General features: G+C 59.6%; 3 protein-coding genes across 15 annotated transcripts in view; 2 read left to right on the top strand and 1 right to left on the bottom strand.

Moving 5' to 3' along the window:
* The first annotated feature begins 598 nt into the window (after positions 1 to 598).
* Positions 599 to 8,224, top strand: WBP2 (WW domain binding protein 2). Its single transcript, XM_002919853.4, is given in 9 exon segments — positions 599 to 752; positions 3,224 to 3,332; positions 4,469 to 4,604; positions 5,484 to 5,576; positions 6,174 to 6,308; positions 6,509 to 6,545; positions 6,547 to 6,629; positions 6,977 to 7,053; positions 7,161 to 8,224. Coding segments are annotated over 9 exon segments (783 nt in total). The 5' UTR covers positions 599 to 693; the 3' UTR covers positions 7,215 to 8,224.
* Positions 8,225 to 9,473: 1,249 nt separating this feature from the next.
* UNC13D (unc-13 homolog D) lies at positions 9,474 to 23,829 on the top strand. 3 transcript variants are annotated; one of them, XM_034640009.1, is made up of 33 exons: positions 9,549 to 9,665; positions 10,421 to 10,456; positions 10,686 to 10,793; positions 10,907 to 10,966; positions 11,058 to 11,124; positions 11,361 to 11,541; positions 11,862 to 11,906; positions 12,042 to 12,110; positions 12,295 to 12,364; positions 12,528 to 12,632; positions 12,739 to 12,831; positions 12,909 to 13,012; positions 14,076 to 14,193; positions 14,298 to 14,422; positions 14,563 to 14,653; positions 14,735 to 14,791; positions 14,878 to 14,975; positions 15,083 to 15,134; positions 15,213 to 15,346; positions 15,443 to 15,563; positions 15,915 to 16,058; positions 16,259 to 16,357; positions 16,462 to 16,668; positions 16,850 to 16,918; positions 17,813 to 17,892; positions 19,186 to 19,291; positions 19,382 to 19,453; positions 19,830 to 19,913; positions 19,999 to 20,119; positions 20,356 to 20,479; positions 20,959 to 21,155; positions 21,929 to 22,058; positions 22,853 to 23,829. In XM_034640009.1, exons 1-32 carry the CDS (start codon positions 9,549 to 9,551, stop codon positions 22,048 to 22,050), a joined length of 3,276 nt encoding a protein of 1,091 aa, XP_034495900.1. In that variant the 3' UTR covers positions 22,051 to 22,058; positions 22,853 to 23,829. The 3 variants fall into 3 exon arrangements, with proteins under 3 accessions (XP_034495899.1, XP_034495900.1, XP_034495901.1); XM_034640008.1 differs by lacking the exon at positions 22,853 to 23,829 and having other exon boundaries at positions 9,474 to 9,665; positions 21,929 to 22,837; XM_034640010.1 differs by lacking the exons at positions 9,549 to 9,665; positions 22,853 to 23,829 and adding an exon at positions 9,780 to 10,264 and having other exon boundaries at positions 21,929 to 22,837.
* UNK (unk zinc finger) overlaps positions 23,757 to 25,363 on the bottom strand; it is a 32,378-nt gene continuing 30,771 nt past the window's right edge. For all 11 annotated transcript variants that reach the window (XM_011225778.3, XM_011225773.3, XM_034640017.1 and 8 more), the window contains one exon: positions 23,757 to 25,217. In XM_011225778.3, coding sequence (XP_011224080.1) covers positions 25,062 to 25,217 — 156 coding nt within the window. In that variant the 3' untranslated portion in view covers positions 23,757 to 25,061. The remainder of the gene's footprint in view (positions 25,218 to 25,363) is intronic.

Below are 25,363 nucleotides of genomic sequence, written 5' to 3'. Positions count from 1 at the left end.
CCAACCTCGGAGGGTCTGGGTCTGACTTCATGACACGGACGGAAGTTTTTCCTGACTCCTCTCTGCCAGCTAGCCCGCCAGCCCACCACGTCCTGGAACCGGGCCTTGCGCTCATCTACAAGGCTCCAGTGACTACCCGGATGTAAAGTCAGACTCAGGGTTCCATAAATGTTCTTTGAACGATAAAGGTACCCCAGAAAATGTTCACCATTTCCCACACCCGGTTTAGATTACTACCCCCATTCTGTGAGTAGGCACTTTTGTGCTCAGGGCCTTTACGATTAATTCCCCTGTGGCGTGTCCGATTGTTTATTCCTGCCCCTTTGAAGACGGGATGGACAGTGGGGAACGCAGAAGCCGATTAGTTATGCAATTAGGGGAGTCAAGCCAGGCCTACGGCCAGGAAGACTACAAGTTCCACAATGCATCCTTCCACTAGCGCAGGGAAAAGCCGATTGAGGGAGCATTGCCTTCTGGGAATTGTAGTCTTCAGCTTGTTTGTGATGCAGGCGAAAGTCGGGTGGGGTGAGTAAACTGTTACCACGTGACGCTCGAGATCAGGTGGTTGGGCCAGGCTCCGCGCAAGAGCTATGATTGGCTGACTCTAATACGAACGACGCCACTAGGGGCGGGCCGTAGAGGGGCGCAAGCGCACTGCGTTGTGGGAGTCTCGGGACCCTTTTCCGAGAGACTATGGCGCTCAACAAGAATCACTCGGAGGGCGGCGGAGTGATCGTCAACAACACCGAGAGGTGAAAACACTGCGGAAGGATCCTGGAGGAGGGAAAGGCGGGCGTGGGCGGTGGACGAGTGGGCGGTCGGGGATAAACCCGTGAGCAGGGTAAACTGTCGGGGTGCGGTGGGGGTGGGTAACGGGTGGAGGCGGGGCCGGAGGCAGGAGGGTGGGTCGCGGAGGAGCGGCTGGGATGTCGCGATTAGCCGTGGGATGGGGGGGGAGCAGCTGGAGGGGGACGGGGCTTGGGGAGACAGGTGGGACCCCGGGATTGCTCTTGAGCCCCTTTCCCGGAGTCGATGACTTCAAGAGGTGGGAAGAGCGTTAGACAAAAATACTTGCCACTTATTGGGCGGTTACTACGTTACTACGTGCCAGGCTGCGCTCCTCTTTACCTTATTTAATATGTACGTGCGGCGCGGCGGATCATACTATTCCACACATTTACGTGTAAGGAAACAGGCGCGGAGAGGCTAAGTAACTTGCCTGAGATCACAGAGCTGTAAATAACAGAGATGGGATTCCGGGAAAGGCGTCTTTCACTCTGAAGTTGAATAGGCTTAACTACCATTACATAGCCTTCCAGTATATTCCAGAATTGCTGAGTTTCCAGATGAGAAACTGAGGCCCAGAGGTGCAGTTAAATAGGTAATGTTTGTCAAATGTCGAACACATTTCCTGGCACGGTGTCCATCCTTTTGTTTCTCTTGAATGCCTGTTAAACTTGGGTCACTTCCCAGAGCACAGGTCTCCCAGCAGTGGACTTTCTTTCTCCCCCTGCCCCCTCCCCCGCGGTCAATTCTGTCTTCTCTTCTCCAGTCTCTGCTTCTCGGTGGTTCTCTCTTTCTCCGCGAGCTCGGGAATTAAACATTCTAGCCTTGGTTGAGCTACGCTGACCCTGAAATGCCTCTTGAAAGCAGAAGGCTTACGAGGACTCTGAGTCCGAGTCCGCAGAAGAGACTTGGTGGGATCCGAGCCTTGTAGCCTGCCAGGGCCAGCACCCAGGAATGCTTGATGAGTCAGGAGAAAGCCTGGGGTGCCCCCGGCTTCTGAATGTTGACGTTTCCTCCATCTTACCTGCTCAGGGTCNACGCTTGGTATCTTCAAGGAATAGCAAGGGGGCCAGTGTGGCTGGAGAGAAATGAGAGGTGGCGCCCAGTGGGAGATGAACTAAGGAAGCAACAGGGGTCCAGATCATAAGCACCCTTGTAGGTCATTATAAGGACTTGGACTTCAACTCTGAGAAGGAAGCTGTTGGAGAAGTTTGAACAGAGATGTGACATGATCACATTTTATATATATATATATAATTTTTTTTAAAGATTTGTTTTGGGGGGGGGCTGTGAGAGCACAGAGGGGAGGAGCAGAGGGAGAGAGAGAATCCACAAGCAGACTCCCATGCGGGGCTCGATCCCAGGACCCTGAGATCATGATGTGAGCAGAAACCAAGGGTCAGCCACTCAACCCACTGGGCCACCCAGGCGCCCCTCTGAACTGTACTTCTCTTTTCTGGTACCAGTCCTCTTTCCCACTTACCTTCCCCATTGAAGAAAGTTGTGATATTTGGAAGGAGGAGGAAGACAAATGGAACCATGTGAACTTGGACCTTGTTATCTCATAATCAGAGAAACCCCACATTGTTCCCGGTTTGTAAGTCTCTCTGTGTGTGAGCCAGTCCCAGGCCTGAAAAACACTTTTGATGCCATTTGGTAACATCTCCTGTTACCTATTTTTTTTTTTCTTTCTTTTTAGTGGACTTTGTAGGACAAGAATGTATCTGTCCTGGTGAGCCTCCTGCCTGGCTTGGGGCTCTGTGCTGCTAAATAATGGTGTGCCTTGTTTTAGAAAATGCTTCAGCCTCATTTCTGAAAAAAGTTGTGCGTATGGCAATTGGAGTTTAAATTCGTGTTTAAAATTTCACGTTAAAATAGTGAGCCTTACTCTTCAAGTGATGAATCCCTTTGAGAGTGATAGAAGATGCAGATTCTTCCAGAAAAATGCATGGGTCATCATCTCAGGGGCTTCAGGGGCTTCATGGGCTCCCACCCCTGCAGACCCAGCTCAGGAAGCCCAGGTTTACCTCTGGTAATGCGTAGTAGTCATGTCTTAGAGGGTTTATATATCAGTACTAATAAACCAGTGAAAACAGACACCTACTATAGGGACTCAGAAGAAAATGGGAGAGTTAACCCAGGTAATCTGATGTGATTTGAGGGATGACGGTGTTACAGCTTTAAAGCCCTCAGCTCTTCTGTGATCACCGGGGGGGTGTATGTGTGGGGCTTGGGGAAATTCTGTAAACCCCCACCTTGCTCATCTCTTCCGAGGCTGTATTAATGGTTTCCTTGCAGCTGTGTCCAAACAGGTTTGAGACCCGACATGCTGAACACGTGCTTACCTGGGGGGCGGGGTGGGGTGTCCAATCCCTGGGGAAAGCAGGTCATGGCTCTGAACTGGCTCATCAGGGCCTGTCCTCGTTTCTCATCACAGCATCCTGATGTCTTACGACCATGTGGAACTTACATTCAACGACATGAAGAACGTGCCCGAGGCCTTCAAAGGGACCAAGAAAGGCACCGTCTACCTTACCCCTTACCGGGTGAGTCGCGCCATATGATGGTTTGAAAGCTTGTGGTTCCTGGGGGCCGATGGGAGTCTTAGGTCAGCCTCAGCCTCGCGAGCCCAGTGGCCTCTGAACCTGGTGAACGTTAGTTCCTCACTCCACGTGTTTTTGTCACATGCTCTTGGATTCTAGAACCACCAGACTCTCTGGGCAGCTAAGCCGACCCCTGGGCATTGAATCCATGCAATTCCGGAGCCGTTGCTGTAAAATCTGTATGTTGTTCGGTGCGGCTGCTGGGGTGACTTGGGCCTGGAGTGGGGAGGCGGTTACGACTTCGATTTCTGTAAGAGCAGCCCACGAAGCCTTTGTGCACATCCAGAGGGACAGATGCGGTAAACAGGATACAGCAGCGTGGCCAGAGCCTCCAGGCTGGGCAGACAGCCCGGCACAGCCCTGCAGCGCAAGGAGTGCCAGACTGAAGTGTGGGCCTTGCCTGAGAATGACCCAGGCCGACTGAGAGCCTTCCAGAGAAAGACAAATGGCTATTCTTGGAGAAGGTTCACTGCCCGTAGCTACCGAGAGTTAGATTTTAAGATGGTTGGAAGAGAGGGGCATATCTTCAAGTTTTCATCGTCGCGACTTGGCAGAGACAAGGGAGCCTCAAAACCCCTTTTCTGGTGGCGCCTTCAGTCCCAGATTAAAGGGTTTAAAACAGGGTTTTCCAAGTGCGGGGTGGGATACTCTTACTGTTTGTACAGCCCCCTTCTCCTGGGATCCAACACCTGCCGCTCCTTTGCTCTCCATTCTGTGACGCTCGGGCTCCACCTCCCCCTTCTGGAAGCCGGCACTGCCCTCCCCCTGCCTCCCTGCCCCAGCTTTGCAGCCCCCTTCACTTGCCCACCACATCCACCACTTAAATGGCAGCGGAGCCCGTCCCTGTCACTTGTTCTGTGAGCGGCACGTTTTTCTGGTGGACAGCCACGGTCAGCCTCTCCAGCCATGGCTGCGTGTAGGGTCTTTCACCTTCAAAGCTCTCTCCGGGAGCGTTCGGTGCAGGGCGCGCCCTGGGGCTGTAGGCCCTGGTCCTGGGAGCAGATCCCTCACACACAGGAAGTGAGAGCCGAGCGGGACAAGGTGTGGGCACTGATGGCTCTCCTCCTGTCTCCCTGCAGGTCATCTTTCTGTCCAAAGGCAAGGATGCCATGCAGTCCTTCATGATGCCATTTTATCTGATGAAGGACTGTGAGATCAAGCAGCCCGTGTTTGGTGCAAATTACATCAAGGGAACAGTGAAGGCTGAAGCAGGAGGTGGGTGATGGGGGCTTCCAGAGAGCTGCTCTGGCAGGGCCTCTGCTGTCTTGGAGACATCCTCTTTGGACCTTTAATCACCCCCTAGCCTTGTCCTCTTCCCGGCTCTGGACTAGCTTCCAAGACCCCCCACCTGGGTTGCCAGCTGTTGAGCAGAGGCGGGTTTTTGAATGACAAGAGCGAGGAGGTGCTGACATTGAAGTTAGCAGCTCAGATCACCTTTTCAGAGTGAAATCAGCCGAATGACTAAAAAAAAATAAGTAAAAATGCTTATCGTGACCTAGGGAGTGTGTTCATATTTTAGGTACAGGAAGGGACTGTATCAGGTTCTTGGGAGTGGCCTTTTCCCTACGGCCAGGAAGGGCCAGCTGCCCCTGCGCCACCTGGAGAGGCCCCTCTAGGTGGCGGGCTTTTTTGCAGACACGAGATACCCGTGTGTTGAACTTGGCCTCCCCCTCACACCTGGCCAGGTCGAGTCTTGCTCTCTAGGGGCTCACGGTTCCCCTTAGGCAGAAGCCAGGCTTTGAGGGGCCAGGGGTCCATCCTTAGGCATCTCAGGAGGAGGGATCTGTTCTGATGTTGAATGTCACGTGTTGCTGACGGAACCTGCTTCATGGAGGGGCGGGAGGCTTTAGTGCTGATGAACTTACACGGCTAGGGATGGGATAACTTGGAAAGCTGGTTCCAAGAAAGAGAAGTCCCCTATTCCAAAGAGTGCCCTGCAGACACGCTGTGCGGGCGGCGTACCAGAAGCAGCGGGGCAGGAAGGCACTGCAGAGCCAGCCCTTTCTGGACGGAGGCCCGGAGAGAACAGAGAGCCGTCTCTTCAGGTGTAACCTGGCAGCTTCCTGAGCTGTGGATGCCCTGTTCCCCTCCCAGGTGGCTGGGAAGGCTCCGCGTCCTACAAGTTGACCTTTATGGCAGGGGGCGCCATCGAGTTTGGACAACGGATGCTGCAGGTGGCATCTCAAGGTACCAAGGCTCTGAAAGTTTGGGGTGAAGATGTATTGAAATGCATGGGTTTTAATTTGTTTGCATTTGTTTACTTTTTGTTTTGTTTTTTAAGCACTTGAGAGATAAGTCTCTGGGCCCCGGGCCGACTGGGGCTGGGAATTGGGAAGGAAACTTGTCATTAGCGTCACTCTGGCCTATACCTCAAAGGCTGGGTGTACCTGGCCTGGAGCCTGTGTAGGACATTTGGACAAAGCTTTTTGGACTCCGGGACGTTTTACTCTGGCCTCATCAAAACAAACAAGAAATGCAGCCATTCAGCTACCAAACAACAGACAGTTTCAGTCACCAGGGGTTGTGTTCAGCAGACACCCTCACGTTGTCCCCAGCCTCACCCTGTCCCCGAGCCTCCCTCTTTCTCTCTGTCCATCTGTCCACCCCTGCCCTGGCTCTGGCCTCTCTCCCCGTCCAGCTCCCTCACTTCCTCCCTGAGGCTGGCTCAAGCGTGGGTGGGGAGTGGAACAGGGTGGGTGAGGCATGTCTGCTGTGCACATTCCTGGGACCCTGCAGCTCCCCTTGGCAGGCGACACTCATTTCTCTTTCCCCTTGTACTTATAGCCTCCCGAGGCGAAGCCCCCAATGGAGCCTATGGGTATTCTCACATGCCCAGTGGGGCCTATGTCTTTCCCCCGCCAGTCGCCAATGGAATGTACCCCTGCCCTCCTGGCTACCCCTATCCACCACCCCCACCTGGTGAGTGTGTCCTTTGCTGCCCACCCCTCACCCCGCCCACCCGCCAACCACCCCCACCCAGGCCAGGGGGTTGTCGAGGGGAGACTTGTTCTTTGAGCTGCTTCAGGGCTAATGGAGGAGCTGGAGGGGCCCGGAAGGTGCCAGCTGGGGGACCCAGGGCTAGCTGCTCACAGGGTCCCTTTCACTGTCTCGCTGAGCAGAGTTCTATCCAGGACCTCCCATGATGGACGGGGCCATGATATGTGCAGCCTCCACCGCCGCCCTACCCTGGGCCCGTGGAACCTCCAGTCGGTGGCCCTGCTGTCCCCTCCACTCCTGCAGGTGAGACCCTGGGCTGCTAACTGTCCTGCTGCGTGGGAGCCCCAGATGGTGAATGACCCTGGCCTTGGACTAGTTCAGGGGACGGGCAGTGGGGTGGCTGCTGGTCAAGTTCTAGATTCCAGCCCCCACTCTCTCCCCCAGCTAGCTGTGTGCCCCGGGGCAGGGAAGGTCTCCCTCTGTTGTCTGGTCATCCACAACCGGAAGGTGGCAGTACCCCCCACCCCACCCCCAGGCGGAATTGTGGGGAGGATCAGATGGGGAGTGCCCCCCTCTCCCGCCCCTGTGGTGCCTGGCGGGGAATCTCTCAGCGTGGCTGGGGCTTACCCCAAGTGCGTTTGCTCTCTCAGCTGAAGCCAAGGCTGCAGAAGCGGCAGCCAGCGCCTATTACAACCCGGGCAACCCACACAACGTCTACATGCCCACGGTGAGCAGGGACGGGGAGTGGGCGGGCAGTGTGCAGGGGTCTAGGGGTGGGGAGACCTTGTCTTGTCTTGAACCTTCTAATGAGATCTGTCTTCCTTCCTTCCTTAGAACCAGCCTCCGCCACCTCCCTACTACCCACCAGAAGATAAGAAGACCCAGTAGACCCCTCGCACCCCTGCCTCCCACCCCTCGTCACTCTTCCCTTCCCTTCCCCTTGGGGCTGAGACTGGGGCTAGGGCGGTTATGGAAGGGCCTTGTTCTTCCAGGTCTGATTATAAAACACTTCCCAGGGACTGGTGTTGAGGGAAGGGGGGGCCCCTCCACTCGGGAGTCCTGCCTCCCCGCTTCTCAAGCTAGCTCGGAGCCCACGGCGCTGCTCGGATGCCCTTTCCTCTACCATCTCTGGGCTCTGCTCAGGAGCGCAGGCACCCGTCTCGTTCCTGGCTTTCTCTAGTAGCTTCTGCCCCCAGAGGGAGTCTCTGGCCGCCGCCTCTACCACAGTCCAGCTCCCTCGTTTTGGAATCTCCTTGATACTCAGCCTTGTGAACTCCCTCAGACCAGCCTCGCGTCTTCCTGAGGGCCCCCGCCGGGCCCCCCTCACATTCCCTCCACTCTGGTCTGTGCCTCACTGTGGAAGGCCACCTTCTCACTGGACTGTCAGCCCACATTCCAATCCCAGCCAGCCTCCAGCCCGGTCACTCTCACCTGCCCCTCCCTGTCTTGTCCTCTGTCAGGCAGGCAGCATTGGGCCAGGCTGCTGCTTCCCTCCTTGTATTTTTGGCTTTTGTTTCCCTCTCTGCCTTCTCTCTTTTCCCTCTAGAAGGGGCTTCTCAGACTGCAACTGGAGAATGCATGTTCATTCCATCATGCCATTTGGGGGCTGCTCAGTGGGCTGGAACAGAGGCCCCTGACCCGTGGGGCCTGGCCTGAGCCAGTGTGCTGACCGTGACCCCTCACCAGCCCCTCACCCTACCCTCTTCCCTTTAAGCTTCATGCCTAATTGGTGATAGGCCCCCTAGATGCACTAAGATTTGCTCTTCTTTGCTTCTGGACTGGCTGTGAAGTGAGGAGATGGATATTTAAAGAGAACTCCCTATTTATTTGACAAAAAAAAAAAAAAAACAAAAACCAGTTAATATATTAATGTGAAATAAACCCTCTTTGCACCTTGACTTGTTTGCTGAACCTGTGAAGTAGTGAAAACGGAGTGACCGGACCCTTTCTGGCTCTGTGCTTGGTGACCGGTGTGAGCTCTTGGGAAAAGAGAAGGATGCGGGTGCTAAGGGCCCTGGAGGGTTCTGGGGACACGTTCCCTCCCTGCATGAGAGCCCCTGGTTCCCACAGCACTGGAGCCCAGGAAGCGAAGGCCTCCCACGGCTCTGTCCCGGGGTGGTGGTTACTCAGCAACTTGGCCCACCCACGGGGTCGCCTGGGGCAGCCAGCAGCTGCGGGGGGGGGGGGGGGGGGGGGGGGGGGGGGGGGGGGGGCAGGAGGCCTTGGAGGCGGGCCTGGCCTGCTGTGCTCACCACCACAGGGAAATGCAGCCCTGGCCCCTGTCTCGGGTGGGGAGGTGTCTGCAGGAGGAACGTGTCCGGCAGTGCCCCCAGTGTGTGACTTTTGGGGAGACTCCGTGTCTGGGGGGAGGGGAGGGGAGGAAACAGCCAGAGTCCTTCCCAGTGCCTGCACCCCCCTGGGCCCTGGCCTGGAGGAGGGCTGCGGTGGGTCCAGGAGCTCTGCGGAAGCCCAGCATGGGAGCACTGGAGTGTCCGTTTTCCTGTCCCTTCTGGCTGGATGGCACCGCCTCGCTAGCCTCTTCCTCTGGCCGGCCCCGCCCAGGAGCCCCTGGGGCTGGCTAGCCCCCTACAAGGGCATTCAAAGGAGCACCTCCTGACCGTCCTTGTGGGGGTGGGGGCCCCAGGGCCTTCTCTGCCCGGCGTCGCTGGGCCCCGTCACCTTGGTGGAATGTCACCGGTGGGGTAGAGCAGGCTGAGCAATTGGCTGCCTGCTGGAGAGACGGCTCTCTCGAGCCCCCACCCTGTGCCCTGGCGTCCACCCTGGGTGTTGGGTGCATTCAGGGAAGTCTGGGTGAGAACCCCACCGACACAGGGCGGCCCCCCTTGGTCCCTGGCCCAGCTGGGCACACCCGTGATGTGGTGCAGGCCCGGCTGGCCCTGACGCCGCTTGCTGGGGAGACTGGACCCCCCCCAAACACGCTCCAGGGTCTCCGTGGGAGGGTAGGGTGGGGTGGGGCCGGACCCGCCCACTGGGTCCACCTGCCTCCAGCCTGCGAGAGTTCCTCCCATGATCCCAGCCAGCCAGGGAGGAAGGGGTAGGCCTCAGAGGTGGTGAAACCCTGCCCGGAACCTCCCCCCAACCCGCCCGCCCCCACCCCTCCCTGGACAGGGTGGCACCCAGTGCTCTTTGCATAATCCTGCGGCTTCACTATCTTCACCCTGCGGCAGCAGCTCGGTGGAGGGGAAGGGCAGAGCGGCCAGCATGGCGACACTCCTCTCCCAGCCCCAGCGGCGCCCTCCCCTCTTACGCCAGGCGATCAAGATAAGGCGCCGCAGGGTCAGAGATCTGCAGGATCCCCTGGCCCCAAAGGCTCAGGAGGTAGGAATGACCTCAGTGAGGAGGAGAGTGGCCAGGGTGGGGCTCTCGGGTCTCCGGGTCCGGGGCTCCACCTCTCGCGGCCTGGGGTTGAGGATGTGGTCCCCTTGCCTTCCTGTCATGGCACCCGGGCAGGGCCTTCTGGGTTGGCAGGCCGGGGTCTCCCGTGTGCTCTCTGGGCCACCCCGGGTCGCGGGTCTGGGGTCAGAGCCTCTCTGAGCGCCCTCCCTCTGGAGGGGCTTCCTGCCGCCCTAGCCTCTGGTCTTCCAGCTCCAAAGGCACGGGCTCTACTAGACAGGGAGTGTCCCTGCTGTGGGCCTGGCTGCTTGGGGATCAGCGGAGCAGCCCCCAGGCCTGCTTGGCATGACCCCCAGTCTCCCACCTCCACTGCTGGGCCTCACTTCCGCCGCGGGGGTGCGGAGCGTGGCCTCCCGATAAGCAGAGCTGCTTCCTCTGGGGAAGGAAGGGAGGTTGGGGCCAAGGGTGTAGAGAGCTCACGCTGCTGGGGCAGCTGAGCGCCAATGGACCTCAGCCACAGCAGGCCAGGGGACAAGGAGGGCGGCCCAGCGGCTGGACTCCCAGGAGGCCTGCTATGGGAACAGGTGTGCAGCCCTGGTGGGTTGGGGGCCGGGAACTAGGGACCCCGCAGCCCTGGCCTGGCCTGGCCTGGCCTGGCTGGCTCTGTAAGGAAACGTTCCTGCTGTCTGAGCCCTGGTCCAGGCCTTGGGGACACCTTGTCTTTCCACCTTGCTCCCCAGATCGAGCCTCCGTCCCACCACCTCTCACCTGAGGAGGTAAGAATCGGAAAATTGGGGAGGCAGGCAGGTGCTGGGAACACAGTCCTCGGCCACTGGCCCCAGCAGGGGAGGGGGGCACTTCTGGGCCTTAACCCCCCACCCCCCGCACATTGTGGGTGCCTTGTCCCAGCTCCAGCCATGCAGTGTTGGGGCCAGGGGTGGCTGGGGGGGGGCTCACCTTGCAATGGGCAGACGGGGGTCCTGAGGTGGCCCTGCTGTGTCTCAGCGGGCCCTGCTCTATGAGGAAGCTCTCTACACCGTCCTGCACCGCCTGGGTCAGCCTGAGCCCAACCATGTGCGCGAGGCCTCTGAGCTGCTGCGGTACCTGCAGGAGGTGAGTGAGGCCCGCGCTCCCCACACCGTCCTGCAGCCCGGACCATGAGTCCTCCCTTCCCCGCCCAGCTGCCCCCACCCTGTGCCCCCAGCCGCCTGCACTCCTCCCCCCAGGCCTTCCACATGGAGCCCGAGGAGCACCGGCAGATGCTGCAGCAGGCGCAGAAGCTTGAGGTAACCCTGGTCCGGCACCACCCTAGGCTAGGACAGGGGCTGAGAAGCCCAGCTCCCTCTGGGACTCAGGCTCACCCTTGTGTCCTTCTAGAAGCCAATATTTTGTCTAAAGGCAACTGTGAAACAAGCCAAGGGCATTCTGGGCAAAGATGTCAGTGGTGAGTAGGGGGTGAGGGGCCCTGAGGGCCCTCTTCCCAGCTGCCCCTTCTCCCCATGAGTCAGTCCCAGAATTCAGCCAGAATTCCCAGCTCCCAGATGTCCCCCTGGGTGCTGCTGGCCCCAGGGCCTTTGAGTCTGGGATGGGGAGGGACTTTGCCCCTGGTTGGGGTGATGAGGGAGTCTCCTAGGGAGCCCTGCCGACACCCTGGCAGCCTTGTCCTTCCCCTCCTCCTAGGATTCAGTGACCCCTACTGCCTGCTGGGCATTGAGCAGGGGGTGGGCCCACAGGGAGGCAGCCCTGGGTCCCGGCACCGGCAGAAGGCTGTGGTAAGGCACACCATCCCGGAGGAGCAGACCCACCGCACCCAGGTCATCACCCAGACACTCAACCCCGTCTGGGAGGAGACCTTCATCCTGTACGTGGCCCTGCCGCAGCCCCTGCCCCCTTCCTGGCTCCAGGGAGGGAACTTGGCTTGACCGGAGGAGGGGCCTGCTCCCTGGGCCGGAGACAGACAGGAGGCACACATGCCACGTGGGCTGGGAGGGTGTGGAGGGTTGGGCACCGCTGGGTTGATTCGGGGGTGGGCTGAAGCCTTACCTTAGCGGAGGGAGGAAGAGTTTGCAAGGAGGGGCTCGGACGGGATGGTGGGTCAGTGGGGGTGGGAGCTTCCAGGGACAGACTGTGGTCGGGGTCCGGCCCTCCGAGGCCCTCAACCAGGCCCTTCTCTCCCCCTAGGGAGTTTGAGGACATAAACACCTCGAGCTTCCATCTGGACATGTGGTGAGGGGCATGCCCTGCCCGAAGGGGTCAGGGAGAGAAGGGGGGCGGTTCGGGCTGGCAGATCCTTCTCCCAAAGGGGTCAAGGGCTCCCGGGACACCCTCTCTGCCTCTTGCTCAAACCCTCGCCCCCCGCAGGGACATGGACACGGTGGAGTCTGTCAGGCAGAAGCTCGGGGAGCTCACAGATCTGCATGGACTGCGAAGGTAAATGCCATGGGAACGGGTTCCAGGGGGAAGGAGTGTGGGCTTTCTGCCCTCCCCATGCTTGCGTGTTGGTTGCTGGGCTACAGGCTCTGTCCAGGCCCGGGGGGCCGCAGGCGGGGGATGGATCCCAGCCTGACCCTGCAGGGTCTTGGCCCGTCCTCCTCATGGCCCCTGCCTGGAACAGGATATTTAAGGAGGCGCGAAAGGACAAAGGCCAGGACGATTTTCTGGGGAACGTGGTTCTGAGGCTACAGGTGAGTGGGGTCAGGAAACGGGTTCCTGTGGGGTTTGGGGGAGGGGCTTTGGGTCCACACCAAGGGGAGCCTGGGGCCAGCCTCCTGTCGCCCCTCTGCCCCCAACCGTGTGAGGCTTATGCTGCCTGTGGGCGTGGGCCCTCCTGCCCGCCTGGCCCGCCAGGACCTGCGCTGCCGGGAGGATCAGTGGTACCGGCTGGAGCCCTGCACCGAGACCTACCCAGACCGCGGTCAGTGCCACCTCCAGCTCCAGCTCATTCACAAGCGGGTAGGTGTGGGGCCGGGAGCAGGGCTCTTCCAGTGGCCTGCCTGCGTGGGGCGGGCTGCTCTGGGGACGGGGGCCTCTCCTCACCGCCGTGCCGGCCCTGCTGCAGAGAGCGCCGAAGGCCAGCCGATCCCAGCCCAGCTACACGGTGCATCTCCACCTGCTCCAGCAGCTGGTGTCCCATGAGGTCACCCGGCACCAGGTACTGCCCTCCCCCGGGGCTGGAGGGGCACGGAGCCTGCCGGCCAGGTCCCAACACCCTTCTACCTGTGTCCTCAGGCAGGCAGTACCTCCTGGGATGGGTCGCTGAGTCCCCAGGCTGCCACCATCCTCTTTCTCCATGCGACGCAGAAGGACCTATCCGACTTCCACCAATCCATGGCGTGAGTGCACCTGGGAGAGTCGCCTGGGAGGCTCCAGCCTCTCCCTCCCTGCTTGTCCTCCTACAGGCTGGCAGGCCAAAGTCGAACCCTCGAGAGATTTCTGTTTGGCACCAACCGTGTGTGTCAAGTTTTGAGTCTGTAGCCAACTTTTTAAAAATCTGGAGATTTTCCATACAGAGTCCCATCTCCAGCATCCCACGTACCCCAAGTGCTGTCATTCTGCTGGGCTGTAGAGGGTGACCACGGCTGCCATCAGCCCACGTCACTCCCTGACACCCTCTGAGTCCTTCTGGACATTGGAATTTGTTACCCCTGCCCCGGACGGCAGGCAGCCTTGTTTCCCAGCTCCAGCGCTCTGGAGTCAACGGACCTGTGCGCCAGCATTACCGAATCTGTGTCGAGGGCCTGTCACGTCCCACAGGCCGTAATAGTTGTGGGAACATGTTCGAGTGCAGATGAGGCATGAGGAGCCGGGGGCACACCAGGTGGAATGAGAGCGTGTGCGGCCCCGGGGCCATGGTGGACACTTGGCATTTGAGTAGGGGGTGGACAGAGGTGGGGGACAAGGGCAGCCTGTGGGACCATGGGCAGGTGGGGCCGGATGCAGGAGCAGGTGCCCACAGTGAGGGCCCAGTGCGCCCTCAGCCCCAAGCATGTAGTGCGGGTGCCTGCCATGTCCCGGGAGGGACTGGGCTGCCGTCTCCCCCGTCCTCCATCACTGTCCCGCTCGGGGCTCATCTCAGCTTGGTCATCCCCTCCGTGAGGTGTCCCCGGGACTGTCTAAAGGGGAGTCCCCGCTGATGTTTGCCCCATGTGCATGAAGGCTCAAGTCTCCACATCTGATTTTTCGAAAGGAACAAGAAACCTGAATTTTTAAATCACAAATATCCTGATGGAGAGGGAGATGATTAATTCACATGTTTCAAAAGCACCTTGACGAGGTTGATGGGGGTCCACAGGAGGTCTTTGGGGCAGGGCATCTCGCCGTCCCTCCCAAGGCGGGTGAGCAGCAGAAAGGGAGAGGCCCCCGCTGGCCGGGCTGAGGGCTTCCTCTGTGCTGCAGGCAGTGGCTGGCCTACAGCCGTCTCTACCAGAGCCTGGAGTTCCCGAGCAGCTGCCTCCTGCACCCCATCACCAGCATCGAGTACCAGTGGATCCAGGGCCGGCTCAAGGGAGAGCAGGTGGGCTGCCGTGGAATGAGGACTGTCGCGCAGGCAGGGCTCGGGGAGCCGGCATGGTGGTCCGGGCCCCATGACCTAGCTCCCGGCTCTGTCTGGCCCCGCAGCTGGAGGAGCTGGCCACCTCGTTCAGCAACCTGCTGGCCTATGGCCTCTCCCTCATCCGGAAGTTCCGGTCTGTTTTCCCCCTCTCGGTGTCCGACTCCCCGGCCCGGCTGCAGTCTCTGCTCAGGTCAGCGGCTACCCCTCCCCCTTCCCCCGTGGGGTCAGGAACAAGGGAACAGCTGGGGCACCCGTGTGGACGGGGATGCCTGCTGCAGCTGTGCATGGAGAGGCAGCAGGTGTCCTGGGCACAGCTGTCTGTCTCCACAGGGTCCTGGTACAGATGTGCAAGATGAAGGCCTTCGGAGAGCTGTGCCCTGACAGCCCCCCACTGCCCCGCCTGGTGACCGAGACGCTGAGGGTACGGGACTCACCCTGGGGACAAGGAGGGCGTGGGCCTGAGCCTAGCAACCCTCCCCGCTCACCGCCTCTCCGCCCGCAGACTGGCACGGTCGAGTGGTTCCACCTGAAGCAGCAGCACCATCAGCCCATGGTGCAGGTGAGGGGGCTGGGGCAGGGGAGGAGGGGCTGGGGCGGGGTGCTCGCCCCCTGCGGGCCTGCTCAGCACGCCTCTGTCCCTGCCAGGGCATGCTAGAGGCGGGCAAAGCCCTGCTGAGCCTGGTACAGGACATCATAGGGGACCTACACCAGTGCCGGCACACGTGGAGCAAGATCTTCCAGAAGTGAGCAGGTGGCTGGGGGGGTGGCAGGAAGCACGGCAGGGCCTCAGAATGGGGACCCCAAGGACCCTGGGTGTGCTCCTAGGTCCCACCTGTTGCCTTTCTTCCAGCACCCTCAAGATCGACCTCTTCTCCATGGCTTTCCTGGAGCTGCAGTGGCTGGTGAGTCTCTCTCTGGGTCACCAGGCTTTGCCCCCTACCCTGGCTCTGGAGCCCTGTCCCCCTGCCTTGCCTTTGCAGGTGGCCAAGCGGGTGCAGGACCACACGGCGGCGGTGGTGGGCAGCCCCGTGTCCCCAGAGATGGGCGAGAGTCTATTCCAGCTCTATGTCAGCCTCAAGGAGCTCTGCCAGCTGGGCCCCGTCCCCGCAGAGAGGTGGGCAGCGGGCTGTCAGCACAAAAGAGAGAGGAGGGTCAAGGAAGTTCTGTGCTAGCGCCGGCAGTCCCCAGGCTGAGCCCCAGCTCTCCCCAGGGATGGAGTCCTGGCCCTGGATGGCTTTCACCGCTGGTTCCAGCCCGCCATCCCCTCCTGGCTGCAGAAGACTTACAGCGTGGCCCTGGCGCGGGTGCAGCGCGCTGTGCAGATGGACGAGGTGGGGGCGGGGCCTGAGACGGGGCGGGGCCCGGCTTTGGGGGTGGGGCTTGGGGCTCCGCTTGTACCTCTAGGATGGATGCGCAGAAGTTGCTAACCAGCTCTTGAGGCCAGTTGTGTGTACAACACTGCCTCCTAATACCCTTGGTTTTAACTGTGGCTTTCCTTCACAGACTGATCTTTGCAGCCTGTGGATCTGGGTGGAGCCTTGCTCCTACCCCTTGTAGCCCCCTGCCCACCCCTGCTTGCCGCTGGTAGAAGCTCTGAATGCCTGTGGAAGGAAGGAGGGAGGGAGGGACACGGATCTGGCAAGGCCTGAGCAGTCCTTTCTGTACCCTCTCCCAATCCCCAGCTGGTGCCCCTGGGAGAACTGACCAAGCACAGCACATCAGCCGTGGATCTGTCCACCTGCTTCGCCCAGATCAGCCATACTGCCCGGCAGCTGGACTGGCCCGACCCAGAGGAGGCCTTCATGATCACCGTCAAGTTTGTGGAGGTGCAGCGTCTTCTCGTGTCCTTCCCCACCTTTCTAGGACAGCCTCATTTGACTTGCCCTATTTCTCCCAAGCTCTTGCCCTGGGAGCCTCCGAAGGCTTAGGTTTTAAATCCCGAAGTCACTGAGATTTCCATACCTCCCTCCCCATTGCCCCCCCCTTTGGGCTCCCCCCCACATCGATCATCCTCTCCCCACCTCAGGATACCTGTCGGCTGGCTCTGGTATACTGCAGCCTTATAAAGGCCCGGGCCCGTGAGCTCTCTGCAGGCCAGAAGGACCAGGGCCAGGCAGCCAACATGGTAAGGGCCAGAACTGGATGTCGGGTGGGGGGTGGTGGGGTGGGGATTGCCGGTCCTGGCAAACTCAGCCAGCTCCACACCCCCATGCCCGTGCCTGCCTGCAGCTGTGCGTGGTGGTGAATGACATGGAGCAGCTGCGGCTGGTGATCGGCAAGCTGCCCACCCAGCTGGCGTGGGAGGCACTGGAGCAGCGGGTCGGGGCTGTGCTGGAGCAGGGCCAGTTGCAGAACACGCTGCACGCCCAGCTGCAGGGTGCGTTGGCTGGGCTGGGCCACGAGATCCGCACGGGCGTCCGCACCCTGGCCGAGCAGGTACCTTGTCCAATTCGCAGGGACCCCACCGTGCCCATCCTTGGCCTGAAGCGCCGCCGGCAGGATTCGGGCTGATGTCCAGCCCCCACCCCTTCCTGAACCTAAATGTAGGCTCCAAGTGACCTCACCCTGTCCCCCGTACTCATGCTGTGGCCTCCCTCCTACTGTTTTGTGTCCCCAGCTGGAGGCGGGCATTGCCAGGCACATCCAGAAACTCGTGGGCGTCAAGGAATCTGTACTGCCTGAGGATGTGAGTGGCCCTCCCCGCTCACCTTTGCCAAAGGGGCTTACAGTGGCAGGGGGCTTGAAGGCCGTGGGGTGTCAGAGAGAAGTCCCCCAAACTTGGGCAGGAAATGTTCCCTCCTGGGCCTTGGTTTCCTCCTTGGATGCTAAGGGGGTGGTTGGGTCATTCCATGGGCTCCCCCAGCATCCACATGGGGGCTGCAGTGGGGGAGGGCTTAGCCTCTGCGGCCAAACAGATTTGTGTGTGCACCCTTCTGAGCTCTGTTTCTACGAGCCGGCTGCCTTCGGCGTCCTCACCTGTGTGGGGGCGGAGACGGTAATGCGTACCTTTGGTTATCTGCGAGAAGGCCACTCAGTATTTCAGCCGCTATTCGAGCGCTCTGTCACAGGCACAGATTTAGGCACAGGGGTATGGATCAATGAGCAAAACTTACAAAACTCCCTGCCTTCCTGGCATTTACGTCTGGTAGGGGAGGTAGACGAAGAGCTAGAACGGTAGCTGTGACTAGAAATACCTGTGTGTGTGCATGTGACACGTTAGCAAGTACTAGAGAAAACAAAGATATTTGCATTCGTATCTGTGTGTTTTGAAAAGATATTTTTAGACAGTGGCTAGAGAAGGCCTTACTCAGAGGGTGACAGCTGAGTCAAGACCTCAAGGACGCAAGAGAAGGAGCCCTGAGGATTTCTAGGGGCGGGCACAGCCAGGGCCAGGGCCCTGTGGAGGGACCACGCACGGCTGCTGAAGGGCCCTGGAGGAGGCCGGTGTGGCCGGAGCCGGCTGCGGGCAGGGCTCAGCTCCCGCACATGTTCCGAATGAAGCAGGCGAAAGCTCCTGGCCCTGTTTCGTCAGGGCGCGGGAATGGGCCAGAGCCAGACTTGCCGCCACCCCTCTCCCCAGGCCATTCTGCCCCTGATGAAGTTTCTGGAGGTGAAGCTCTGCTACATGAATACCAACTTGGTCCAGGAGAACTTCAGCAGGTCTGCGGGGCCTCCCACCCTGTGCCCTCCTCCCCTTTCTCCTGGCCTCAGCCATTTTCAGGGAAGGATGCAACCAGCCTCTGCTTAAATGCTCACTCCTGGGGACCGGGAGCTCACTTTTTTCCTGCCCATTTCCCTTCAGGCAGAGCAGAAAGCTGCCTGCCCTTTCTCCCTTAGCCCTGGGCTGTCTGTGGGGCTTCGCTGGCTGTAGCTCTAGCCTCCTAACATTACAGGCAACTGGTGTTCCTCTCCCAAGATCCGGGGGAACTTCTCAGTAGGGTCTCTCTTAAAGCAGGGGCCCGGCACACCAGGCAGCAGGACTAGAGGTCAAGGACATGGGCTGGGCCCACCTGGATTCAGACTCTAGTTTTGCTGCTGCTTGAGCAGATTACTCAAGTTTTCCATGCAGATGATCATAGTTCTGTCCTCTAACGAGGATCAAATGAGTCACATGGGTGCTGAGCACAGCGCCTGTGCAAAGGAAGTGGTCGGTGACGAGCTGCAGAACGCTGACCATGGGTCCTCCCCACGGGAACTGGGCTCCGAGGCTGCTGCCCCTCCCCCCCGCCCAGGAGTTCTACTCCCGGGGCTGCAGCGGGGCCTTATTTCTCAGGCCACAATATGCCATTTGTTCGGCTAAACCAGAGTTAAAGCTCCGTCATAGGGACTTGACACTACCGTCTCAAAAGCCGTGAGAACATTGTCTGGTGCATAATAAGCACTCGGATATGCTGAATACATTCACTAACACGACCTTCCCCATTCTTAATTATACAACCCAATTTTTTTTGTACGGAATGGCCTGACTCTACTCGGACATGCGAAATTTTAGTTATCTCAGGGAGTTAGTAGGACTGTGGCTTGGTTTCTCCTTTTTCTCCCCAGGGCTAATAGATGCTTATCCATGTTGAAATCCTATTCATTTTGGCCACTCCCATATTGAATCAGGATTCTCTCACTGGGGGACCAGCCTCCCCACCCCACCTTCTTTGCTTGTTTGTTGGGGTTTAATAATCCTACTGAGGAAAGTTCTTTGCTAGGTTGTGAGACATATTGGTTGGGACTGGCCCCGTCCCCCGGCCCCACTTGTCCTCCTCTCAGGGGACCAGCCCTCCCTCCCTACACTCCTGCCTGCTGCCCTGGCTCCAGCCTTACCTGAGAAGAGGGCGGAAGTGGAGGGTGGGGTGGGGAGGAGCTGGGGGTGGGCCTGGGTCCCTTTCTCAAGAATGTCTCTGCTCCCTCGGCTTCCATCCTCCTGTTCTGCGCCTGGCATCCCCGTGCACCTCGGCCCAGCCTCCTGACCCTGCTCTGGACACACACGCTCACTGTGCTGATGGAGGCGGCTGCGTCCCACCGGAGCTGCCCCCTGGCCTCCAGCAGGCTGAAGATCGCACTGCAGGTAATAAGAGCAGCGACAGCAAGTAACAGACCTGCCTGGAGATGACAAGTAATAACCCGGGTGGGGTCACCTCTGCTGTGTCACCCCTAGAATCTGGAGATCTGCTTCTACGCAGAGGGCTGTGGCCTGCCGCCCGCCGCGCTGCACACCACCACCTTCCAGGTAGGGGTCTTTGGGCGAGCTGGGGGGCGGGAAGCCTGCGGCCAGCACCAGCTGTATAATTTACAGGGCCCAGTAAAGAAAATCCGGGGCCCTTTTTCAAAAATTACTAAAAATTCAAAGCCACAGCAGAGCGTTAAAGCACGGTGAAGGGGCGTCTGTGCGACTGTGCAGGGGGCACATCCGTGAAGCCCACCTTGTCTGTGCCTCGGCGGTCGGCCGGGGCCACCCTGAGGGTGCGCTCCCCAGGGGCGGCTCTGCAGCACCCGGAGCTTTCCGTATCACGTCGATATTGGCTGGGCCAAATCCCCTGAGGGGCGCCACTGGACGGGTGGAGTGCGACAGCCGAGGTGACTGCTCAGCTGTGCCGCGTTCCCAGGCTCTGCAGCGGGACCTGGAACTGCAGGCGGCCTCCAGCCGGGAGCTCATCCAGAAGTACTTCTGCAGCCGCATCCAGCAGCAGGTGAGGCTCTTCTCCCCGTTTCGCTCCTGGGGCACCCGGAGCCCCGCCTCCACTCTGCCCCACACTCCCCGCGCTCCACCCCTAGGCAGAAACCGCCTCTGAGGAGCTGGGGGCCGTCACCGTCAAGGCTTCCTACCGCGCCTCTGAGCAGAAGCTGCGTGTGGAACTGCTCAGCGCCTCCAGCCTGCTGCCCCTGGACTCCAACGGTGAGTGCAGGCTGCCCACCGGCCGCTCCCCGCGTCGGTCCCCGCCCTCCCGCGGCCCCCCGCGCCCCTGGCAGGTCTGCGGTCCCGAAAGGGAGCGCTGGGTGCATTTCCTTCCTGTTGCCAGGAGGGGGCAGTGCTGCTGAGCAGGGCACAGCCGCAGGGGCTGGGAACTAGAGGCGGGGAGCTGGGATATCCTTGGCAACGTCACCTCCCCAGGTGACCTCTCCACTTGCCAGGTTCCAGCGATCCCTTTGTCCAGCTGACCTTGGAGCCCAGGCACGAGTTCCCTGAGCTGGCCCCTCGGGAGACCCAAAAGCACAAGAAGGACCTTCACCCCCTGTTTGATGAGACCTTTGAATTGTGAGTGGGTTCCTACACTTGCCACCCTTCCCCAGCCCTGGACTTCCCTCAGCCCTGCTCCTCCCACCTGAGGCCAGCTCCCTTGAAATGAAGGCATTTGGGTCCCAGGGAGGGGCACCTGAAACAGGGGTTTGCTGGGATCCTGTGGGGAAGAGTGGGACTGGGGGGGTGGCCCACCTGCTGGACTTAGAGGCTTGCTTCCAGGGAACGGTCCCGTTCCTGAGGCCCTCTGCTTCCCCATGACAGGAGGGTCTGGGAACACAGGCCCCTGGTTTAAAGTACCAGCCCTCAGTCAGGGGAGGCTTCCCTGAGCGCGCACGCCAGGCTGAGAACGGACTTTGCCATCCTAATCCCCAGCTGTCTGCCCTCAGCCCTGGCCTGTCCTCAAGAACCAGCGATGAACTGTGTGTGGGGGTGGGTGCCGGTGACTGTGACTGTGTAGGGGCAGGCAGCTGAGGCCCTGTCTGTCCCCCACTCAGCCTGGTGCCTGCTGAGCCATGCCAGAAGGACGGAGCGTGCCTCCTGCTCACAGTGCTGGACCATGACACGCTGGGGGCTGACGACTTGGAAGGGGAGGCCTTTCTGCCACTGCGCTCGGTGCCGGGCCTGACTGGGGCTGAGGAGCCTGGCGAGGTGCCTCAGACCCGCCTGCCCCTCACCTACCCTGCACTCAACGGTAGGCCTGAGCCCCAGGGCAGAGGCTGCGGGGCTTCAAGTGCAGGCCCTGGCCCAGCACTGGGGGTGTAGGGGAGGGGCAGCCCATAAAGGTCAGGCAGCGGCCCCTAGGGAAGTGAATGAAGTTGGGGTCAGAGAAATCCGTCCTTGGATGTGGAAGCCAGTGCAGTCAGCACGGCGGCGGCTCGTGTTGCTGAGTGGATCTCTCGGTCTAATCAAGAAGCCAGTGAAATTTGTTAGGCCAAGTGTGGTGTGACTCTTGGGGGGGCGGGCGGTGAAGGTCACCATAAGTACCTGGGGAGAGAGGCTGTGTCTCCGACTTGGGGGGCACAGGCCAAGTATTCTCCAGGCTGGATAAGAATAGGTGACACGTCTGAGCACTTACGGGGCCACTCCTAAGCACTTGATACGTATGAACTCCCAGTCCTACAACCACCTAACGTGTGGGTACTGTTACTGCTATTTTATAGATGAGTAAACTGAGGCACTAAGAGGTTAACTAGGTGGCCTTAGGTTCTCATATAAAAAGGTAATAGTTCCAATCTGAGGCGCACCGCTCTCAGCCTCTTCCAGTGCAAATCGGGCCAGGGTGTCGGTGCCAGCGCGGTCATGTGTCTCATCTCATTCGTCAGGCTGTCTTGTGAGCTTGGCTGGTGTGTGTCCATCACTAGATTCAGGCTGACTGGAGAATGGGTCAGCGCTGTGTCCCCTGCCACAACCCAGGCACTGCCTACCCCTACTGCAGTCTGACCCCCCAAACGCCTCTCTTCACAGGGGATCCCATCCTGCAGCTGCTGGAGAGCCGGAAGGGTGATCGGGAGGCCCAGGTGTTCGTGAGGCTGCGGCGGCAGCGAGCCAAGCAGGCCTCCCAGCATGCCCCAAGGCCAGGGCGGTAGCAGTGGAGGTTAGGGATGGCGTTGGGTGCCCGGTAGGGACGGGCTCTCCTGAGAGGTCTGGGTTCTCCCCACCATAGTGCAAGCCCTCCAGCTTGGCCTAATGCTCCAGAAGGGCCCTGCAAGTCTGGGAACCCCAGCGTGTGAAAGGCCCAGCATGAAGATCTCCTCTGGTCCTCCTGCCAGAGCAGGGGCCCGTGGTGCTGCTGCCAGGGCCTTTTAGTATTTATATTCCCTCCTTCCTGCCCTCAGCCGGGGCCTCAGCACTCTCTACCAAATCTCAGCACCAGGGGTAGGGGGCAGCTGTCTGCGGCTCCTGCCCCTGCTTCCCCCTGTGGGAGGCACTGCTGCCCTGGCAGAGACCCCTCAACCATCTGTTTCTGGCACACCTATTCCAGTCCCTGGGGTGGACGTTAGGCTTCCCTGGCCTATTCTTTAGCACCCCTACCTTGGGTCACTGTGGCTGGGGCTACGGCACAAAGCCTCCTAGGGGAGGAAGGGGACCCCACCAGAGACGAGGCTACAGCTGTCCTGGTGGGGAGGGTGGCAGCTCTAATGGAGGGAGCCTGGCCCCTCTCCTGAGGTGGCCACCAGTACCCAGGTTAAGGAGCCCTGAGCCAAGGACCTTCCTGCCCTGCAGAGGTGAAAGCTGGCAGGCAGTGGGGCTGGCATGGAGGGACAGAAGCAGAAAAGACAGCTTGGCCAGCCATGTCTACTGAGGACACCTCCTCCCTGGGATGGTGCCTGCCACTTAGGAACTTCCTTAGCACAATAAAAAACCAAAAACAATTCATTGTCCTCTAAGGAACGACACCGCTGGCCTGCATCGGGGCCCAGAAGATTACAGTCAGGCCTGCAAACCCCCTCCTCGGCCCTCAGGAGACCTCGAGCTGCCCCTGACCTGTGGCCTGGCCCACGCCTCGCTCCCGTGCCCTCGAGCAGGTGGTGTGGGAACGACTGACGCACAAGCAGGCTTCAACAAAACGTGCCTAGACGTGTCGGTTTGTGGCTGCGCCCGGTACTCCAAGGGCGGCGCCAGGATGGGGTCTCCCAGGAGCACAGGCTGAGTGGCTGTTCGAGGGCTTAGAGGAACAGGGTCCCAGCCTGGCCTGGGGGCGAAGGCCCCTGTATTGGGAATCAGAACCCAAGGCCAGGTTGTCATTCTACCTGTGTGACCCTGTTTGAGTCCCTTAACCTCTCTGAGCCTGCTCCTTTCAGCTTCAACCTGAGCCCCATGCAGAGCCACTAGGTTTGTTTTCTCATAGCCACCACCTTAGAGCAGGGGAAGGAGGTGGCTCAAAGGCTGAGACCCTCCTCCTTCCTTCTAGTGCTTTTATGAGAAGGAAGTATATGTCTGTTTCTCCGGGAGACAACTAGGGGCTGTTATTTCTCAAAACAAGTAAACAGGTGCCAACGGATAATGGATCCCTGAAGAGTCCTAAGCCTAGGAGGTCTCCAGGGCTAAAGGTCTCCAGCTCATTCGTGCCAGCAGGCCTGGGCTGGAGGGCACCTGAGCTCTGTCTAGAGGCCTGGAGCCACCTGGGCACTTGAAGGTGGCTTTAGCCACACCTTGGTGGGGACCTGAGCTCTTCCCATGGCTTAGGTGGGGCTGGAGCCTAGGCTGGGAGGGCCAAGTTCACTCAGCTGATAGTTCAGAGGCCCTTACTTGGGGCCCTACTCTCCCTCACCCCCATGTAAACAAGCTACCATTGTAAGTTCATATTTTATTTCCAATAGGCTTGGAGCTTTGTTGATTTTTGCATTTTTGTAAAAAAAAAAAAAGTTTTCACTTAATTCATTGAAAGCCCTTTCGTGCTGAGCCCAAGGGGGAGCCTGGGCCAAGCCAGACCCTTCACAGCCCTCTTGTTCCCACCCCAGACCCCCAGCGCTGGGAGCAGGGTGGCTTCCCTCCACCTGCTCTGCCCTCCCGCCCCCACTGCATCTTTCTGTACAGAACAATTTTTAAAATGGAAGCTAAGACACAATATACATGGACAGGCACGCACACACATGTACACGGGCGTCCGCTCCAAACGGGCAAGACGTCAGCTGCACTCAGAGAGCACCAAGGAATGCATACGGAGCCCCTCCTTGTGAGGAGGGCAGGGCCTAAGCCCCACCTTGGTCCCCAGTCTGCAGCTCCTCCCCACCAACTGCCCTGGTAGCTGCCAGAGGGAGGGGAGGGGAGAAAGGGGGGAAGCTGACAGCAGCTGGGGTGTTATGAAGAGGGCAGTGCCAGTCTGGTAGGTGGTCCTGGGGCCAGGGAAGCCGCTCTGGGGGCCCAGAGAGAGAGGACTGAGGTGGAGCCCTGGCCTCAGGAACCTGAGGGGTAGAACTCCCGGGCCTTTCCCCTCAAGGAGCTTCAAGGGCCCAGGGTTGGGAGTGGGGCTGGCCCTTGCAGCTTTGGCCTGCCAGCCCCAGACTAAATACACATTTGGTAAACCTAGGAGCTAGGCTGGCTTAGACCCCAGCACACCCCCCTCTCAAGCCTCACGCCTGGGAACCAGGTCTGTCCCCGGGGATGTACACACCCCTGGCTCTGGCCCTGGCGTGGGGAGGTGCAGTGAACAGGGCCTGCCCTGAAGGCTTGATCCCCTCCCCTCGGCCCCTTCCATCTTCCTGCTCAGGCCCCAGGAAGAAGTTAAAACTAGTTAGTTTTCCTACATTAAAAAGAGACAGAAACATATCCCCTGCCGAAAGGCCGGTGGGCGATGAGGGGACTTTGTCTCTGCAGTGGAAAAGGAGAGAGTGGGCAAGGGGAGGGCTGCAAAATAGTTTTTTCTTTTAAAAAGTGCTTGGTAAGTCTGTTTTAAAGTGTGTGTCTATATCTATGTACAGATATACACACAGACACTGTTCACACTGCTGCCCACACACACCTGCACACGCACAGAAATGTATACATATAATCATATACATATACATACATACATACATACATACATATATATATATATACTTTAAAAAGTCCTAGGTAAGAAGATCTGAGCCGGGCCGGGGCCAGGCCTGCAGGGTCACGACTGGAGGGTGTGGGCCCGGCTGGGCTGGCAGACGGGGCATTCGCTGCCCTCGGCGCAGAGCTCACACAGCACGGCGTGTTGGCACGGCAGCACCGCTCGGTTCTGCTCCTGACACTTAAGGCATTTCACCGACTGCATGTGGAACACGGCCTGCGGAGGGAGAGGGATGCCGTGTTCGCTGGCCTGGCCCCCCATCTCGCCAGCAACTCTCTCCACATTCACTTCAGTCCGCTTGGGGCAAGGAAACGGACGCACAGAGCTCAGCAGCGTGCTCGGCCGACAAGTAAGAGAGCAGA

Source organism: Ailuropoda melanoleuca, chromosome 13, assembly GCF_002007445.2.
Source record: "Ailuropoda melanoleuca isolate Jingjing chromosome 13, ASM200744v2, whole genome shotgun sequence".
In the NCBI taxonomy this organism is placed as follows: Eukaryota; Metazoa; Chordata; class Mammalia; order Carnivora; family Ursidae; genus Ailuropoda; species Ailuropoda melanoleuca.
This window is presented reverse-complemented; position numbering and strand designations above follow the sequence as displayed.